Source organism: Fukomys damarensis, unplaced genomic scaffold, assembly GCF_012274545.1.
Source record: "Fukomys damarensis isolate Sample0158 unplaced genomic scaffold, DMR_v1.0_HiC HiC_scaffold_3, whole genome shotgun sequence".
Lineage (NCBI taxonomy): Eukaryota > Metazoa > Chordata > Mammalia > Rodentia > Bathyergidae > Fukomys > Fukomys damarensis.
In genome coordinates this window covers 27,184,759-27,206,166 of record NW_022900915.1, presented here as the reverse complement: position 1 = coordinate 27,206,166, position 21,408 = coordinate 27,184,759, and the positions used below count along the sequence as shown (strand labels likewise).

The following is a 21,408-nucleotide window of genomic DNA, read 5'->3' as shown; positions in this document are numbered from 1 at the left end:
GGTCTCCTGGGATTTGGCATGTCCTAATTTATAATTTGCATTGTTCCTGGCTTATATGGTCTATATTTCTTACCAGGTGCTAAGATCCTAATGAGGATGAGGTGCACATCTATCTTTTAATATTCCCACAGATTTGCAGAAAAAATAATATTAATGAATACTCTGGGCTTTAATAAATTACACAGAAATGTAAAAAATATTTCAAAGCAACATGCACTTTTCAGACCCTAACCTTGAACCTGCATAACAAATTAGGCTAATTTGAAATTAGCAATATTTTATAAAAATCTATTAGACAACCCTAAGATTCTTCCTACAATATTGTATGCAGTAGTTATGACACAGAAAGAAGTTTCATTTCATTCATGTTATAATTCATTCAACACTTATTAGTCCCATTCTGGGTCATTTAAATAAAATTTTTAAAGGGGGAGATATTCAAGAAAATTGAAAACCTGAAAATGCAGTATCAGTGTCAGAGAAAGACTGGGAGGCTGAGGCAAGAGGACTGAAGGTTCAAGCCCAGCCTGAGCAACTCAGTGGGAACATGTCTCAAAATAAAAAAAAAATCAGACAAAGGTTTAAGAGTTTTGAGCTGGAATTTATTACCTCAGAAGCAAAAGTGGTTTAACTGTTCTCTATTTAAAAGAACTGAATTCTACACATTATACGCTTCTTTTCATATATACTATATATAATATATATATATACACATACATATATACACACTGATATATGATATAATATGCATATAATAAGCATATAATGTATATGCGTTTTTTGCTCTACATTTCTATATTGATATCAAATGTGACATAACTTTAGATACAGTTATAAAAATTCAGGATTTAGTCATTAAGACTATTTCAAGACACTTGTTCTATACAACCTATTTTAATGGTTACAATATCAACATTCTTCTAAACAAGCATGTTAAATCAATTTTGGTATTTACTAACTTAAGTATTCAAGGACTTGGTTTGAAGAGTCCAACAGACCAAAAGTCTGCTTCTCAAGAGTACCATGATCATCTATCAATGAAGCGGTTTGGGGATTCCTATATTCTAATAGTTCATGCTCCTTGCTTGATGTCAGTAACTCATTATCAACTACGCCAATAGCTGCATCTTCTACCAGGATATCTGCTTGGTGTGTTCCAACTGGAATATCAGGCAATCCAATATAGTCATGATCTGCCACTATAGCACCTTGCAAGAGATAAAGACTATCTGAAAGAAGAAACATGATCAATTTTTCAGAATTATAAACGTCATTTTAAAATTGAACAATGTTGAGAGGAAAAAAATCCAAAGTAATAAAAAGCAACTGTCAAGATTAAATATATGTCAAACTGTGAACAAAATGATATATGTGTACATTTGCCAGTTCACACATAAAGAATGAAGGAAGATGAAGCATTTTAGAACATTCACACTTTTCTTTCTTTTGGAGGGGGCAGTGGGAATTGAACTTGGGCCCTTGTGCTTGTGAAGGAGGTGGTGAATCCACTGAGTCAGATCCCTGGCCCACACACTTTTCTATTCCCTGGACCTTTTTGGTAGATATTTATGTGTGGAGATAGGTAATAGGAATAGAATGGATCAGTGATCAACGATGATGAAACTTTTAAAAACCAACTGCAACCCAAAACCACTAATTTGATGTGGAGTTCCAACACTGAAATTAAGCCTGAATACTGAGGTTTTAGTTTAGAAAAAAACAACTGTTAACCAATGTTAATCTATTGTTTTAAAAGAAAAACACAATAACGTGTGCCATAAGTTTGCCACCACTGGTATAGTTTAAAAAGAAAACTATGAAATGATATTTTTGATAATGATATATCCTTAATATGCTTCAGGAAAACCTTTCTTGGTGAATTAACAAATTCAGTAAAGGTATTTCAACAAATACAACTGTTACATTCTTATATCACAACCTTAGATACTTCCCCAATCTTTATAGACTCCATATTAGGAAGATAATATGAAATTGTTATAATATGAACTAGAAGAAGAGAGTTTCTAGGATCATGTTTATGTGGAGGCAGGCTTCAATGAAGTAGCTTAAAAAGCTTAGTTTATCTAAATCTAATCTGATACCAAAATTCTTAGGAACTTTTAAGGCCTACCTGATTCACACTAAAACAATGACTGGTAATCTTCCTTGTCTTCCTTTTAGCAAAGGGCAAAAAGTGCTTTAAAATGAATGTTAAAAAGATAGTAAAATTGGCAGAATATTTTAATATAAAGAATAATATACAGAAAAGGTTTCTTTTCTACATGATAATTTAATTCATTACCAAAATGAACTCTTCTACCAGTTTATTAACTTCCTGACCATTGTCTTTTCTTTCCAGACTTTCTCCTAAAACATTAATGGATACTGTTGAAGGTTTTAATAGCTTTAAGAGTCCTCAAACTTTCAAGTTCAAGAAAGAACAAACAGAAGACGAACTGGACATTTAGATTAGGGATCAATGAAAGTTCCTTAGAGCAGATAAATTTGCTAGTATATCCAGGGAAATGATCCCACTCAAGTGATCCCTACTCATCCTATGTGAGCCTATTTCCACCCTCATAAGTTCATGAATTTAAGAAATTTCAATTTACAAACTTCAATAAACCATAAAAGTCTATGCTGTCTATTAACATATGTCATTAGAGGGCTTGAGGTTATGTGGTCATTTAGTTTGCCCATTTAGTTCTCCATTAGGCAAAATGTGGTCTATATTTTGGTTTAAAAGGGTTTTCTTTTTTTTTTCAGCTTTAATTGAGTTTATTGGTACATTTTAGGGATACAATACAGTTACATTCATTGTTGGGATCTTGTACCTCTACATGACAAGTCTTAGTTCTCATTTTTTCCCCTTGTCCCTGCCCTCCCTTCACCCCCTCCTCCCCTCCCCATCTACAACCACTTTATTTCCATCTTTTCATTATCTCACATTTTTTTCTTTTCCCTTTTTACCCTTCCCCTACCCATCCCACCTTCCCTACACCTTTAGCTCCTTTCCTCCCATTTCTCAATGTCAGTAATCTTATTAGGATCTTCTGTATTATTGAAGATTATTCACACCAGAGAAACTATTCGGTATTAAAAAGGTTTTCTACATTTAACCTCTTCAATTTTTATCAATGTAAAAGCAGAGATTAGATTGAAAATGACAAGATGATACCTTGTTTATAATAGAACTAAGGTATAAAAACAAAAAGCAAAATGGAATAAAGTACAGATAATTGAAGGTGACAGAAAATAATTTCTGATTGCCTCGATGGGATGAAATGCTGGACAAGAGAAATCTCACTGATGAAATATATATCATATGATCCACAATAAGTATTATGATCTATAGCAGGAAAAAGGATCAAAGAAATAAAAACACTTACAGTGTGATACTAGAGGTTCTATATCAAAGTCTGCTTTTGCTAACTGTTAATACAGGAGAGAACCAGGTGAGAAAACTTTAAAAAGATATGTATGGTAAAAGTGCTACTAATGAATTTTTCTAATAGCCATGGATAATTTCACAGATTCAAAGCCTGTACACTGCTACAAAGTCATAAGTATGAAAGACATCATACTGATTTAAGAAATTTCCAAAAATACTTTCAGAATCTCTGTTGAAGGAGGTTTTCTGCTCCCCAAATTTTTCTATGCAAATGAGCAGGTTGGTCTATTTCAGAAAAATAAGACTACTAAATATATATATATATATATACATATACATATATATATACATCATATACATATATATATACATCATATACACACACATATATATATATATGTATACATCAGAGCAGAAAATGTTTGTCTAGATTTTAAGCTAAGAGTTACTACTTTGATATTTTAGAAATGCATTCAGAGACCTTGGCTTAAGTACTTCTTATACTGGATTTAGAAAAAAACTAGAGTTTACCAATATCTCTTATAATAAGAGGCAAGTTTCTACACTTACATAATTTAAGTATTACACATATTTTTTTCTTTTTAAATGGTAAGATTTAAGGTACTTATTAGAATAAAACTGTAGGAAACAAAGATTATACTCAGCAAATTCTACACAAATCACTTTACACAGAATGGAAAATTTTTCTGAAGAAGTCAAAGGCCTGTTTATAGAGGAAAAAGTATTCTCATTCATTCAGAAAGGTCAAATATGGTTCAACTCCCACTGTGGTTTAAATCCACTGGAGTCAACATAAATGATCTTGATTTCAATAAAGATTATCAAAAAGGAAACTACTAGGGCCAAGGAATCTATGTTCATCTAATAATATATTTTGGACACACAATTAGTTATATAAAATATAATATGAAAATTATTTTTACCCAATTCTTTGTATTTTTAAAATGTGTTAGAAAATTTAAAATGACATGTTACATAGTTTTTGCATTATGCATCTACTGGACAACAGTGATGTAATCTTAGTTAAGTATAGAAAAGTTTTTACCCCCCAAAGAGATAAATATGACCACAATGAAAAACTTTTCTACTACATTATATAGCAGAACTTACTAAGTATTTTTCTTTTTTCATTTAATTCAGCTATGATTATGATATCTGTCTAATGAAAGTACATCAATTTTGACCAGATTGAATAATTAAATCTTCAGTCTTTGAGGCATTTTTAGAAAGATGTTACCAGCAGTTTTGACAGACTTTTTTCTCACATAGTTTTAAGGAATTAAAGACAAAAATAGACTTTTAAATTTCCCTACAGAGAGAAATAAATTAAAAGCAAAGTCTCACAAAAATCTAAATCATTTATCTCTTCAAACAGAAAGACACAAGGTTTCACACTATTTAATTTTCTTATCCTGAAGTGACTAAATTAACTCTATATGTGGTCTGATAATCTTCACATTTTTGAGTATGTTGTCATTCTAGTACATCCCTTCTTCCGATAAAATAACTACAATTTCATTGTCGTTATCATCAGTAATGCTATTGAGAGAACTTGATTTGACTGTTAGAGACTATATTACTAAAAGGCCAAAGGACACCTTTCTCTGCATCAACTATATAAAAATATATACGATATATAATAATAATGATGTGGTGATCATAGGCTTAATGTCAGAATGTCTTGATGTCATAAGAGTAAGCTTGGCTTTGCTTCATGAATGTAGATCAAAAATGTAGTAGAATAACAAACTTGCCAGTATGTCCACATATGAATCCCTAAAACCTGTTAATATATAGCCTTATAAAACAAAATAATAAAATTAATGATGTAATTAAGGCTGACAGTAAGCAGATCTTAAAATAGGGATTTTCCTGGACTATTTGGTCAGGTCCAAGGACAAGGACCTCAAGTGTAGAAGGACAAAGAAGAGAAGGTAGAGCCTTTAATGGCTTTGAAGATGGAGATGGAGGAAAAGAACCACAAATCTTAGAATGAAGGTAGCCTCCAAAAGCTAGAAAAATTAAGGAAATGGCTTCTCTCTTAGAGTCTAGAGAAAGGAACATAAATCTATCAATCCCTCAGTTATAGCCCAGGGACACCTATGTTAAAATTCTGATGTACAAAATTTAAAGATAATATATCTCTGTGTTTCAAGCTACTAAATTTGTTATAGTAGCAATAGTAAACTTCTATAATAACGAAAATCATTTCATAAATGGGGCTTTCCACATAGAAAAAAGAGACTAAGATTTTGTGAGGCAGATCCAAATCTATAACAAACTCAGCCAATTAAAATTATTAAAATTCTATGTTGTATGGAATAACAGATCAATAGCATAATTTTTCCTTTGTAAGAGAACATTATGACTACAGAGAGATAGTATGGCATATTTAGATTCTCTTGTTAAAATAATTAGCCTGAAAGAGTATTTGACATTGAATTAGAGAAGATAATAAATAGTCCTTCTTAAAATAGCAATGACAATATTACAGGCCTAGTACTGAATGTGTTCTCATTACATTATGTTTTAGATAAGAATGGATAAGAAATAGGCATTATGTCGCTTGAGATAATGAGTCTTTAGCTACAAAATCTCAAGCCTGGTAAAGATCAGCAATGACAAATAGAGACAGATTTATAATTCTTTCAGATATAAGTTGTCCAAATTTATGCCAATTAAAGTTGTACAATTATTCAAAGATACTGTTTGCACTAAATTCAGCTGAAAGACTCTTTAAAATCAGTTTCTTAGGTTAATATTCTTAGGAAAATACAAGGCCCCAAGGAAAATGATGGTGGAAATCACCTTTATTTTGAATTTCTGCAAATTAGAGAAACACACACACACACACACACACACACACAGACACACAAGACACACAGACACACACACACACACACACACACACACACACCCACCCACCAGACAGTAATCAAGAATTACTTTCTAGGATGGCCAGATCATCACTTTCTTTAGTTAACAACTAAAACAAATTCATCCATCAATTTCAGATTCCTTACGTGTACACCAGTAGTAATACTGCAATTCTCTTATATTTTTGGAGGAAACATCTGCAGAGAATCAATCATGAGGCAAAAATTATACTGCATCTATTTAGAAACTTTTGTTCTCAATCTGGTTCTGAAATGTTTAGAAATTGCAAAATATTTTATCTCTTTTCAGAAAAGTCTTTGAAAAAAGCAAACTACAAAATGTTGAAACTGATCCCAATACAATATTTTAAATGTAAATTTTGTATTAAGGAAGGGATTAAAAGAAAGCAAGTCCTAAATGACAAAGACTAAGGAGAAAATCTCCGAAAGAAGAAAGAACAACGTGTACCTGTATAATTTTTTTTTCCTACCTAGCTGGCAGAAGGGAGAGATTATCAAGGTATCCTAGCACTGAGAAGGCACAAGAAGTGAAAGCACTTATCTTCTAAAAAAAAAGAATGAAGGTACTTGTGAGTTTCAGAATTAGAACACAGTCACAGATAAGTTCACTGACTAGAGCAGCTGGGTCTGTCACAAGAAAGAAAGGCACGAAGAGCTTTCAACACTAGAGTTGTGGCTCAGATAAAAAACAGAGTTCAGTTATTACTGGGCAACCCTAACGGCTTCATATCTAAAAACAGAATTTGTTGTTGCTGCCCATTATTTACTTACTCATGTTAAATAACTTGTTTGTTGTTTAAAACATTGTGTCATACATCAGATATTAAAAAAATAAATTTTTCCTACTCTTAACAACAACAACAGACATTGAATTAGACTGTGAAAGAAATTAAGAAGATCAGGATATCTTGACTGTTAAGAACTAGTAATATTTTGGGCCAAGTATAACCTTGTTTAGAGTGCTATCACTTCTCACAGCCCCGTGATGTGTTCTGAAGACACTACACTTTGCACACTCACCTCTCCTCACCTATGACCTATCTATGAAGCAGCATTAAACATTAATGACATTAATTCCCTTATGTATTTCACAGATTCCAGACAGTATGTTTTGACATTAACATTCTTATCGCTGTTTTCCACCCTAAAATGGGGTACAAAGTGACCAACAGAATGTTGTATAAGCAAAAATAGAAACATAATCTTTCTGTGATACAGGTTCAGTGTATTCTCTATCAACTATGAAAAGCACTCCAGAAATCAAAATAAAATCTATTTCAGAAGACATATTCTAATAAAACACATGATACGGTATATCTGAAACTAAATTTTATAAAAATGAGAAGGGAAAAGAAAACCTAAGCAAAAGAGGGAAGAGAGACTTAATTTCTCTGCTCAAAGAAAGTAAAAATGTAGAGAAGCAACAGACACTTACCTTGTTCACTGGATTCTCTTACATAAGGCTTAAGGTGGGACATTTTGATAGGTCTTTTAAGCCTAGACCCCGTGTTGTCTCTCAGGACAGCACACCCACTTTCTGTAATATAGTCTATGACACAAGGACCAACCCATTCGGACTGGAAACGACCATCTTTCCACCGATTTTTCCTTTGTCTTAAAACTTCATGACCCACTTTTAAATGAAATGGATTTAACTGCTTTGTTTTCTTTTTAACAATGATCTTGCTTTTATGTAGTCCATTCAAATGGTTCTCCATCTACAAGTGTAAAATAATATAAAAAGATGAAAGATTTCTGGAAGTAAATGCAGATAAGAGACAAAATGGTTATTTCCTATAAAAAGGTAGTCATGACTCCTACTTAATCCTTAAAGCAACATTTTAAAGTCAGCATTACTATCTCTACTTTACATAAAAGGTAAGTAACACAGGTGGAGTAATTTTCCAAAGTCAAACTCCTGGCAACAGCAAGACTAGATTTGAATCCAGCTTTCTTGCTTCTAAAATTCATGTTTGTTTCATTATTGTCTCTCAGAATTCCATAGCTAATGTTTAGCCAGGACAAGCAGGAATTTCTAGGTAAAACATTTTGGTTTAAGGGTATATCAAAATAAGTATACTTCTTAGAATTTTACAGTTTTTCTATTAAATAGCATCACCTGGCCCATTGAAGTTGTCTTTGTCTCCATTATTTTATCAGCTTCTTTAACTGCATCTAGAATTCTGGCAAACATACTTGTATTATTGGCATCCACTTCATGAAGAGTATCTGAAGTCATTGGCATGTAAGGATTTCGATTAAACATTTGAAAATATGGTGTATTTTTAGCAGGCTCCTATTTTAAGGAAAAAAACAACAAATTTGTAATAGAATATTTCGGCGAAGAAATATTCATAGCTAAGAAATATGGAATTAATAAAAAGGGCACATACCAAGTGAGTTGCATTGAAGGCAAAGGAAACAGCTGATAAATGCTCATCCCAGTTCTCTGGGTGATCGGCACAGTGTTTGGAGAGAAATGCTTTGACTGTTCTAGGTGTACTTTCAGTTGGATTAATAGTTCCAGAAGTATGAGAAATTACAATCTCTTTTGTACCAAACAATCCATACAGTTCAACATTGATCTGAAAAATAGACAACATGAAGTTGACGTTTTTTTTTTTGTTTTGAGACAGGCTCTTACTATGTAGCACAGACTGGCCTCAATTTCAAAATCTTCCTGTCTCAGTCACCCAAGTGCTAGGATCACAGGTAAATGCCAACTTGCTTGGGTCCAAAAGGTGACTTTTTCAAGTTTGTATTTTTTGAGATTTAAAAAAATGGCTTCAGGCCAATGATTTTGTTCAGTGGTTCTGCTGCCTGCCTCGCAAGCGGAAGGACCCAAGTTCGATCCCTGGTACCCCCTCCAAAACAAAACAAAAACAAAAACAAAACAAACAAAACAAAAAACAGCTCCAAAAGAATCTGAAACTTGCCTTTCCCGCTGTTCATAGCCATTTCAAATAAAGATACACATATTTAGTTTAAAATAGGAGCTACAACTGGAGGTTCTCACGATGTGCTGGTCAACATAGTTCATCTTATTTTTGTTAAACTATAAAATTATTTTATTTACCCTATTTTATAGTCAAGAACTTGAAGCTTTGGAAAGTTGAATTCCTTACCAAATTTAAAAATATAACAAGGATGCAACAGGCTACAATTTAATACTGTGTGTTAACTAATTTTATAATTCAGTACATATTGCCCCCAGTAAATACTAGGTGACACCTGGCCCAGTCAGTTTCCTCATTTACAAAATGAAGAAAATCTTACCCTTAACTCTCTTGAGGTTTAAATGAATGAATAGTTATAAAGTATTTAAAAAAATTCTTGGCAAGTAGTATATTCTGGCTTTTAACTGCTACTACTATTATTACAGTTACTATATGTAGGGTCTATAAGAAGTCAACATGAGTTTAGAAAACAACAGTAAGCAGTAACTCTTGTATGTTTTAATCTTTATTAGCTTTAATTGAGTTAAGTTTTGATTGATAAATTTTTTAAAAGAAGGAAATCTCAGATAACAGACTAATTAAAAAAGATAAAGTTAATCAAAGAAAAGCTAAATAATAAAATTACATTTTTCAAGCTCCGTAGAAGACAAGTGTGATCATGCAACACAGTGCTGGTAGAACAAGATGCACGTGAAAGTTGTTGCTAGTACTTGTTGTTTTTTGCCCATTGTTTTTCCCTTCTTTCTATGGATACTGTGAGTACATAATTGAGAGTCACATCCCAAAGATAGTGGAAAAGCAAGTTAAAAGCATGGATGCCCAATGACACTTGCTGCTACCATATTAGCCTTGGATAGCATGGACTTCTTTTACCAGAGTACAAAATAAACTTTTACAGTTTACATGTAGGGAAAGGGAGACAAGTTCTCGTTATTTGCATCTGACCATAATTATTTGTGCTTCCATATATATATATGTTTAAGTGGCCTCTTTCATATTAAAAAGTAATTAGAATGAAATCCCAGAGAATAGCTATCATTGGTATCAATGTGAGGTCTCAATCAATGGTTTTAAATGACCCCCAGAAAAGGCTTCAATTTTTTTGTTTCAAGAGGTTGGCAATATAGTGCAGTGTTGGTGAACAGAGCCCCTTTGTCAGCACATAAGCCAAGTTGTCCCAGCAACAGAACACTGGTTAACAGTTGTTTTTTCTAAACTAATCTTAGTGTTCAAGCTTATTTGCAGCACTGGCATTCTGCAACAAGTGAGTTTTAGGTTGCAGTTTGGGCACTCAGTCTCTAAAAGGTCCACCATCATTGATCTAGTGGATCCATTTGTAGATCAGTCTAGACATCTTTATCCATCTTCACATCTCATCCCATCAGCTTTTGATCCTCACCCATCAAAGCAGGTATTCCATAAGTCTTTACAATTTTATTTTTATATATGAGATTTTTCTTTAAAGTCAAGAAATTTCACAATGAAGATGTTTATTCTCTTCATAGGTTTACAAGAACTTTTTGTTCCTTTTACTACAACAATTTATCAAATATTCTAAGATGAAATATGTCGGAAACATTGGTATTTTTATCCAACTGTATAATAAATCTCTCACACAAATCTTATTTCAACACTCTAGGAATGCTTTCTGTATTTTCTGATGCACACAGTTTATTTTGTCACCATTATGCTTTCTATGTGATATTTATGTCATTTTAATCGAGCAAAAAGTATAAGTTTTCTCAACCTTATATGACTTTTTGTACTTTTTTTAAAAAATTGAGTTTATTGGTACATTTTAGGTATACAGTACTGTTGCATTCATTATTGGGATCTTGTACCTTTTTTTAAAATTGACTTTTTGTACTTTTTTACTAAGAAACCTCACAAAAGAATTGTAAACATTTATTAATTACATTATATGAGTTCATTTTAAAGTCTGGGTTGATTATCCTATGAGTTTAAATATGACTGGAAAACTGTTAGCTAGTCACAAAGGCATCTGTAGTATCATTAGCTAATAAGATATTAACCATAATTATATATATTATAATTAGCTTTCTTGAAGCACAATATGCACTCAGTGGAAAAGCTCTTCATAAAAGTGGATGTGAATTACTATTTCAGAGTCTTCTTAATAATTCTGATGGCCATTTCTCACCAGATCCAATTGATAGTATTTTTTTTCTCATTAGTGTGACTAACAAAGAGCTACACCAGAAGTTAAGTAGAACTGTCAGCTCTACCATTTTTTTGTGGCTGATAAATGTTTGCATTTTAGTATTATATTATTTCACTGCAAGGGAGTTTAGCCACCTGGTCATCCTATGGTAAAATTTAGATTATATCAATAAATTCAGTTAACTGCTGAAAGCAAAAGAATGAACAGGGAAATGACCGTAGACCTCTACATATTATGAATTCTTCTTTTTCTGTCAGGGTATCTTCACATTTTATGTGGATTAATGACTAAGCTAAGAAGCTATTATCAATCAGTACCCATTAGCAGTAATGCTACGTCTTTATTTTCTAGATTAAAAAAAAAAGTTCTAAGTCTCTCCCAAACTAGACTGTCTTACACACCCCATTGCACAGACAACTGCAAACTTCTGCACATTTACAACACACTTTTCTATCTTTCTGAGTGACTTAATGCAACAAAGTTTCACTTATAGCTTTTACAAGGTTGGCTATACATCTGGTTGCCTCTCAAAGGCAAGTTTCATCATTTTATAGTGTAACATCTACAACATTCAGTCAATTCTTCAGATAAAGGTAACTGGGAGACTGAGGAACTGCACAAGAGCTTTTTCTTGCTTCAGGCTAATAGTAACGCATCACTCGCTATTCCATTTCTTTGGCCAGAACCAGTTATGAGGGCTTGCCTACTTGCAAGAGCCTAAAAGGACATGTTGGCAAGGAGAGAAGAACTAGTTATTGCTAAACAGAAGTGTTTTCTATTAGTTCACAAATGAAATAGAAGGTTATACATACATGTTCAGTAATGGAAGAATTACAATGTAAAAAAATCTATAATCTGACTATGCTTTTAAAAGCCTCCAGTTATAGCTTCATATCTACTCTATTTTTTTTTTTTTTGTACCAGGGATTACAGTCAGGTCCTTGTGCTTGAGAGGTAGGCGGTAGAACCTCTGAGCTAAATCCCTGGCCCTGTATCTACTGTTATTTTTATAGTCATCTGTGAAAATACATGTCCATATATGTCATGAAATTCTTTATCTAGACTTTTCATATTAAAAATACTTTATTTCCCTTTCTTTGTTAATATTTTAATAGTTACATTAAAAAGTACATAAAATTTATTACTTTCAAGCATCACTATAATGGCAACATTAAAATATTTCACCATGTGGCTAGACATCTTTCTGAAGCACGTTTTTTTGATATTTAGGTTGTTTCTATCTCTCACTAACCTGAATAGCACTGTGGTAAAAATTATTATAAAATATGTTTCTGTAGTTGAACAATTTAATTAGAATAAGTTTCTTATTCACAATATAATTGCTTATGAAGACATATATTTATAAATCTTAATGGATCTTTTGTGATTACAAAAAGGTAAGTTTCAAGCTGTAATGCTACAAGTATTATAAGGCTACATCATCCTAGTTGCTGTGCTATTCTTACCATTTTTTACTATAGAAACAAAAACTAATGTTAACTTATATTTCATTATTATTAAGTTTGAATATTTTATCTATGTTTAGAATTTTTCTTCCTTTCGAAAATTATTTGGATTGCTCCTTAGCCTTTTGGCTAAGATCAAGTGAAAATTATTTGGTTTTGCTTTTGATTGAATTTGATTGAATTTGTTTGAATTTTTAATTATAAAGATATCAGCCATTCCCCATATAGATCTACTTTATTTCAGTTCTTTTACCACATATAACTTTCTAATTTTTTTTTTTTTTTTTAGCCAGAGACTGAACTCAGGACCTTATGCTTACAAGGCAGGTGCAGCGTCACTGAGCTACATCTCTGGTCCTATAACTTCCTAGTTTTTATGCTGTGAAGTTTGATGTTTTTCCATTGAAATGTATAGTATTGTTCCTAAACTTAGAAAGTGTTCTCCATTTCTAGAAAAACAAAAACTGAATTACTCCTATTTTTTATTTCTATGAAAGACATAAAAATTACTTAACCTACTAGACAATAGTTTTGATATATATATTTCATTTTAAAACCATATTACAGAAATAATTACAAAATTGTTCCTTATCAATCTATTATATAACCATTCCCTCTTCCACTCATTGGTGATGCCACTTTTATCATTTTAATCAGTTATTAATATTCCCAGTTAACATCAGTTATATACCATGAAACATACTAGCTTGATGTAGTTCATGGTTTCAATAGATCAAGTTTGATGATGCTATATCTTTACAGTACTTTTTTTTCCAGCAAATGCTATAATAATAAAAAGCATTTACTATGTTAAAAATATCACTGACACAGAAAGTAAGGATAGTTGGTAGTTTCCAATAGGATCCCAGGGTTTGAGAAATAGTAGTCAACAAGGACACACAACCTATTAGCAAGAAATTCGTTATTTAAGAATAATATAAAATAATTTTCTTTAAATTCATATATAATTTGGGCTGGGGGGTTGCTGAATATTGAACCCAGAGCTACATCCTTCAGTCCCAAGAATCAGACTATTAAATGGCTACAAACGTGGCTAGAATGTAAATGCTTATTAAGTTGTTTGGAAGGACTTGTGCAGAAAATAGTTAACATGGCAGATCTGAGATTGTTACCCTTTGAAAGACCTGCTTACAAAGTTTTCTAGCATGCTGGATTCTGGATACCACTGAAAGCTTTCCAGTCATTTTCTAATTGATGAGGGTAGCTCATGAGGCCTAAACAGTTTATAAAATAATGTGGCTTATGCTAAATAATTTTTGTTCTGTGGGTCTGTAATAGAGGATACATATGTGAACAAGAATCAATAAAAATCCTGGCTGGGTGTGGTGTGCATGCCTATAATCCCAGCATTCTAGGACGCTGAGGCAGGAGGACTGCAACTTCAAAGCTAGCCGGTGCAACTTGGTGAGACTTTGTCTCAAGCATAAAAATTTTTTTAAGAAAGGGTTTTGGTAGAGTGAAGGTTGTGCCTGATTTCTTCTGGACTTCTTCCTATGTACTTTTTCTCTTTGAAGTGTTTGTGTGTGTGTGTGTGTGTGTGTGTGGGTGGGTGTGTGTGTGTGGTACTGGGGGTTGGACAAAGGGCTTTCACATATATCCTCAGTTCTTTTAATTTTGAATCTGGGTTTCACTAAGTTGCTGAGGCTGCAACTTTTGTTTGGATTCTTTCACTGAATAAATTTTAGTCAGGAGTATGACTACATGTTGTGTATTCCTAGTAAGTCATGGAATCTGGGGATAGTCTTAGGGATGCCTTATGTAAGTCCGAAGTACTTAATAAATATAACTTGAGGTATTTCTTCTTTACTGAGTCATCAAAGGTACAGCAAATCAAGAAAGTTTGATTAGCTATGATTATTATTATACTGTACTCTATCATTTATAAAATTTTACAATGTTCTTTTGAAATGGGTTTTATGCTGGTCATAAACTCATGGGCTCAACTGTCCCTCCCACCCTAGCCTCCTGAGTAGTTGGGACCACACACAGATGCCACCATAAGTCTAAAAAAGTACCAGGAGAAGGGAAAAGAAACACCTTTCAGTACTGATTGAGTATTCTCATTCATGAACATGATGTATTATTACATTTAGTTAAATTTAGCTGCCTTTTACCATTCACCTACCGTTTACCTGCCAATTATAAAATTTTAAGTTAGAAGTAAGCAAAGACTGTGTGGTTCAGTTTCTTTTTAAATTTGAGTTTGACGACACCAAAAGATAGGTTTACAATTACTTTAGTGGCACAATAAATACTAAAAGCCTAATCTCCTAACTTCCAGTCTTACTACTTTTGTAGTCTACAATATAATTACCTCTGTATTTAGCAATTTAGCAATTTATCTGAATAAATTAAGTAGCCTATAATGCACAGAGCACTGCGTAATGGACACTGAAAGAGTAAGATATGCTCCCAGATGTAAGCAGTTTGTCTTACCTGTTGAATAAATTCATCTCTTTGGTCCATTATTATTTTCTTAGGAGGTCCATATAAGAAAAATACATTGGCAATAGCTTTAGAAATTTCTGACGCTGAAACATCACACAGAGGCAAAATCATAACCCATTTTGTGAACAAATCTGTCAAAATTATAGCATACACATGACTTCTGTTGCTTGTATGAAAAGGTCCCATCAGATCCACAGTAACTATACTCCATGAATTTTCCACCTTGAGAAGGTGCTGCTTAGGTGCTAGAAAAACTGTATTTTTTGCCAGTTGGCAATGTTGACAAGCATATACCTACAAAGAGGCACACAATAAAGAAAATATATATATATAAATTAATATACTCAACATAAATCAGAGTTTTAAAATGATTAATATGTAGCTTGTGTTTTGAAGGAGAATTTTTTGGTGTAAAAACAGACCACTGAATTAAACCTTCTATTTAGAACAAGCAAATATTAGTTGCTATTTCTGTTATGTGACCTGCTTTTGAAAGCTTATTTACATGTGACATAATTCATGTTTTACACGAATTTTTATTTTTTAACTGACAAATAAAAACTACATATTTATGGGGGACCATGTGATACTTAATTTTCTACAATCTTAAAATATGCAATGATTTCTATATGTAGAAGATACTGAAGTTATCACTATAAAGAAATTCATTCATTCATTCATCGATACCAATATTTATTGAAATATAATTTTTTGTTTTGTTTTGTGTTTTTTTTGGTACCAGGGATTGAGCTCGGGTCCTTGTGCTTGCAAAGCAGGCCACCGAACCGCTGAGCTAAATCCTCAGCCCTATTGAAATAGAATTTAAAGTAGGCTATATTTGTGGATGCCAGAAATTTTTCTAGGTCCTTAAAAAAAGGGAGGTATACAAAAACAAAGCACAGTCTGTCGTGGAGTTTTCATTTTTTCAACGTGTTTCTGTAAGTTTCACATTAGAAACTACTTTCAAGCTAACTTCTGAAGATAAATTTAAAAACCATATTAATATATTATGGTCATAATTACTTTTGACCAACATGTTCATTTCCTAACTTAAACTTATTAGATTTAACCACAAATAACCTCTGATTATTTAAAAAATTATATCTATTCTCAAAGATAAAAGATTTGACAAATACTTTACTAAATATCTGTAAAGGAATACATGACAGGTCCATAATTTGATTTTGCATTTTTGCCATGTTCAACAGTTTCTTCCTGAAGCTGGAACAGATGCAAAAGGGAACAGTGCACCCCAGGCCTGACTTAATTATGTACACATTCTTCTACACGCAGAAAACCTTATGACGGGCTTTAAAGATGAAATGATTTAGTCAAAGGAATTTCAGCACCAACCCAATTCTGCCTATAAATGGGAGTTCAATAATGAAAATCTGATTCTAAATTATCTGTTATCTAAATATATTTTCTTTTTTTGGTACCAGAGATCAAACTTGGGTCCTTGAGCTTGCAAGGCAGGCAATGGAATCACTGAGCTAAATCCCCAGCCCTAAAGGTATTTTCAAATGTTTAAAAACTACTTTATTTCTAGTTCAAAGTACACATTAGTGATTTTAAAGAATTATGAAAGGGGGCCAGGGATTTAGCTCAGTGGTGCTGCCGCTTGCCTCACAAAGCACAAGGACCTGAGTTCCATCCCTGGTACACACACACACACACACACACACAAAAAAAAACATATGAAAGAAATAAAACTCCTTTGAGGTGTTTTTTCGTACAAAAACTACCCATACACAAAGTACTTAACAAGAGGTGATATCCAGAGTAAAATCTGGAATGATATAGAATTTTGTATATTTACCAGAAAAACATAGTCAAAATATTCTAAATACATAAGCCATACCCACTGTTTGACATCATTGGTCACAGAAGTCCAATAGTAATTAGATTCCACTAGGGTGAGCGTTCTGGATATGCCATGATGAGCTCCAGCATCATTTTCATGGCATTCTCTGAGGACTTTCTTTTTTTCCTCTTCTGAAACAATTACCAAACGATTTTGTTTTCTGTCTTTTCCAACATAGAATAGCTTTTTCTCTGAAAGAAATGATACCCAAAAAAGAATTGTAACTTTTAGAGATATCTATATGGTACTAAAATAATGATAGCTTTATCTTCAAACTATGAGAATGTTTTGCTTTTTTACAAACTCTTTTTCCATTGTAATGATGCTACCATATGATCTGAAAGGTTCTCAATTGTCACACTTACTAAATATCTAGGAGGAATGCTGGCTGCTGTAATTTTGGAGCTATCAGTACAAGCAGAGCTCACTTGTTCATTAGAGTATGTAATAATGATAGGACTATGAAATTACCTATGGGAGTATTTACATTTCATCTTAAATCTAATTTTAGAGGCAACCACCTCTCCCAACTTTCTCTAGATCTTAGTAGAAAGCAGAGATGGTACATTGGGAGAACCTGTATCTTTAAGGTTTTTTGTTGTTTTTATTTTGTTTTGGGGTGTTTTTGTTGTTGTTGCAATACTGGGGACTAAACACAGGGCCTTCATTCTGACATATAATTCCAACCTTGTTTTAAAATTTTGAGACAGGGTCTCATTAAGTCAGTAAGTTGCTCAGGGCAGGACCTGAACCCAAGATCATTCTGCCTCAGACTCTAATACGAGGCAGAAGTTTCATTTTATTTAGGAAGAAGCTGGAAAGCAACCAAGGAATTTAAAAAAATCACTTCTTTAGCTTGGATCAGGCAGCAATTCAAACTTTGGAATATAGCAGAACATGTGCTGAATTACACATTCCTTACTTAAATTAGAAAGTAAGCAACCTAAGGATAGGAACTCAACTTACTTTATCCACCAAAATTTCTCCAGGGCCTAAAATGTGAGTGGCATATAAGAGGAAATTCAGTAAACACTTTTTTACTAAATAAATGAATGAATGAAATCTCACTTGAGTCTAAGAGGTTAAGAGTTGACCTGTTCTTAAGCACAAGGAGTTACTGTGTGTGGTGTACAAAGGGAGACAGGAACAGGCATTTGTTTATTATGTTACAATTTTTTTGACCTGCTTTAGGGAAAAGCCAATGTGTGCGTATAGGCAAAATCCCTATCAATGGCAGTAATATTAACTCAATTATTTGGTGATTGTCCTTGTTGGTTATTTCTCTGCTCCTTTGAAGGAGGGAGAAAACTATAATAACCTTTCAAGATAAACAGTGCCCTGCCTTTCAAATATTTAATCTATTCAAGAGAATCAGGATTAAAAATAAATGTAATCCTGAGAATATTTAATGGCAGTGGGAGAAGAGACCAGAGAAATGGATATAGTTAATTCTTCCCATTCCTTCCACTAGTTATCTTCCTCAGCATTTTCATATTAAGCATCCAAAAAGTTTCTCAATGACAGTGGCATCCACTCTTGAAAGTACTGTATTCCATCTGAGTAGGAACCATCAGAAGACAAAAGAAGTTAATTTAGGTAAGTGTTTGTTTCTCATAGTACTTATATAATTTACTAGGCCCTTTTCGTTAGCTTCAGTGTGATTCCTATTTTGCTTTTGAATGTCATTGTCAATTTAACTGATAATCACTTAGTGTGAGTTACTATATAAACTTTTAAGATTCTATAAAGAATATAGGTAAGGGACCGGGGGTTTATCTCAGTGGTTCTGCCCCCTGCGTCTCAAGCCCAAGGTTTCCAGTTCGATCTTCAGTACCTTAAAAAAAAAAAAAAGAATATAGGTAAATAAATTTATGGATTATACTCAAGATTTGGATGTCAATTTCACCTTTGAAGACAAATTTCTTTGCTGCTCTTCTTATGCCACTTCTCTCACTTGGAAGTGTAGTTGCATGATATTCACCAGTTCGTTTATAGTATGCAATCTGTTTAAGATGAAGGTCACCATTTTTTCCACTACGAACCATTGTGAACCTAGGCAAAAGATATTATTTAAGTGATAAGCAAAATCAGTTGCTATTTAAGTTCAGGCTTCTGTCACATTTCTGCTTATGTATGAACTGAGCATTCCCAGAATATTATCTGTGAGGGAGATAATTATGGTACAGGAAAGAAACAGTGATGTATTTGAACTAAAATATTCAAATGCTATTTCTGAGATACATCATGACAAAATATCTTATCTCACTCCATTGGACAGAGTGCTGAAAATTTGCTATACACTAGGAGGAAAAGGAAATGAATGAATACACTTCAAAAAGTTTGCTTAAAGTCTCTCATTGCCCTCAAGTAAAATGTCACTTACATAGTTTAGACCTATTATATGATATTTTAAAAATAACATTACCAGGAAACATAATTTATATTACTTCTAAATATATTCATGACCATAGTAAATTGCAAAAAACTCTATTCCAATCATGTTATATTTTGTAAATGTTCAAATAATGACAGCAGCCAGAACTCATGTATCTTCTATATAAAATCAATGTCAATTAATTTTTCTTGAAAAAAATGAATTTGGGTCCTGGTTAATATAGTTAACTTCACATTATGTGTATTTTACTACAATTTGAAAAAAAATGAAAGGAGATTGCTTTGCTTTCAAGAAGTGATTTTAAAAGTTTAATCCAAAGGGAACAGCTTCTAGGGAGACAATGCAAACAGAGGAGAGAAAAATTACATGAGTGGGAGTATGAAATTCGTGAGAGGACAGTAAAATACCGTACAATTCACACCACACACACCACACACACAAAACCACCAAGATACCAATTTAAACCCCTGAATGGTTACAATCTGTGTCTATTCCAACTATGTAAAAATCTGTTTCAAAAATTAAATAAATAAAAAGAACACATCAATTTGAGGTTAAAATTCTGATTTTTTGAATAATGCTATTTTATTTTGTGAAACATGGACGAGCACCATTTTCAGTAACATCAAAGACTAGGAAATCAATGCACCAGGTAATTTGCTTTATAATTTGCTTCATTTTGCTGTAAATATTTAACAACAAAGTAATGCTTTTAACTCCACATGCATATCCATGAAGCCAAATAGGGTAAATTCACTTTTTTTATGCTTATCTCTCTTTTGACTTTTATCAGTATGTTTGCAAAACATGATTGTAGTCATTGTAGGAAATTGGTACATATACATAGCACATTTCAATTCTTTTTTTTCCTCTTCCTCCTCGCCCTTTTATTTTTCCAGCATCAGTTCATTTATTTGTAAGACCTGATAAAGTTAATTATCATGTATACAGATTGAAAAACAAACGAACAGGCCAAAGAACTTTAAAAAAAACTACGTAAGATAACTGTCATTTTCTTTTCGAAAAGTATTTCTCTACTTAGGGTTCATACATGCTCATGATTTCCTAGAGGAAATCCATAGTGAGATAAAACGTGCATCTTTCCCTTTAAAGCTTCCTGACAGGCTTTTCTCCTGAACCCAAGGCTTTCCCCGCTACACAGGTGATTTTAATCTGGGGCAAATTTTTAAGCTAAAATGACAACTACGATAAGGTCAGGATGAGAATTCTCTAACTTCCACTTTTGAATTCAATCGCTTGGATTCTAACGCTACTTCTACTGGGCTGAGGGTCTTCTTAAGCATTTTGACGATTGTTAACTGATTATTAATGGCAAGGACCAGTTAAGCTTAGCACGTCGGGGAAAAACAAAAACAAAACCAAAAACCACTGAGTCAAACTAGCGACCCCGAGCCACCTCTCCAGCCCGACCACAGCTCTGGACCCCTTTCGCTTCGCCTCCAGCTCTCGGGAACTCGCAACGCCCAAGGCCCTCCCCAGCCCTAGGGCGCCTGCGCACATTCTCCACCTCCTCAAACTCTCCTCACATCCTTTGAGGGGGACGGTTTTAAAATGACTGTCAGGTTACAACTCGTTTAAAAAAAAAAAAAAAAGTACGTATGACAAAGCACACCATAACGACCACTCACCGAAGTGGTCCTAAATGCAAACGCCAGGATTTAAGTCTCTTCTCGCGATTTATAGTGCGCTGCCGGAAGCGGAACTACCCGGAACCTTAATCCGGTGAGTGCGTGTACAATTTTGAT

The 21,408-nt window shown here is 33.1% G+C and overlaps 1 protein-coding gene across 2 annotated transcripts; it reads right to left on the bottom strand.

Moving 5' to 3' along the window:
- Positions 1–762: 762 nt before the first annotated feature.
- On the bottom strand, positions 763–21,380 carry Gin1 (gypsy retrotransposon integrase 1). Of its 2 annotated transcripts, none has more exons than XM_010608495.2 (8): positions 21,292–21,380; positions 19,154–19,299; positions 17,245–17,438; positions 15,372–15,677; positions 8,703–8,894; positions 8,429–8,605; positions 7,745–8,027; positions 763–1,229 (listed from the first exon to the last, which is right to left on the bottom strand). In XM_010608495.2, exons 2-8 carry the CDS (start codon positions 19,290–19,292, stop codon positions 955–957), a joined length of 1,566 nt encoding a protein of 521 aa, XP_010606797.1. In that variant the 5' UTR covers positions 19,293–19,299; positions 21,292–21,380; the 3' UTR covers positions 763–954. The 2 variants fall into 2 exon arrangements, with proteins under 2 accessions (XP_010606797.1, XP_010606794.1); XM_010608492.3 differs by lacking the exon at positions 21,292–21,380 and adding an exon at positions 21,060–21,262.
- Positions 21,381–21,408: the final 28 nt, after the last annotated feature.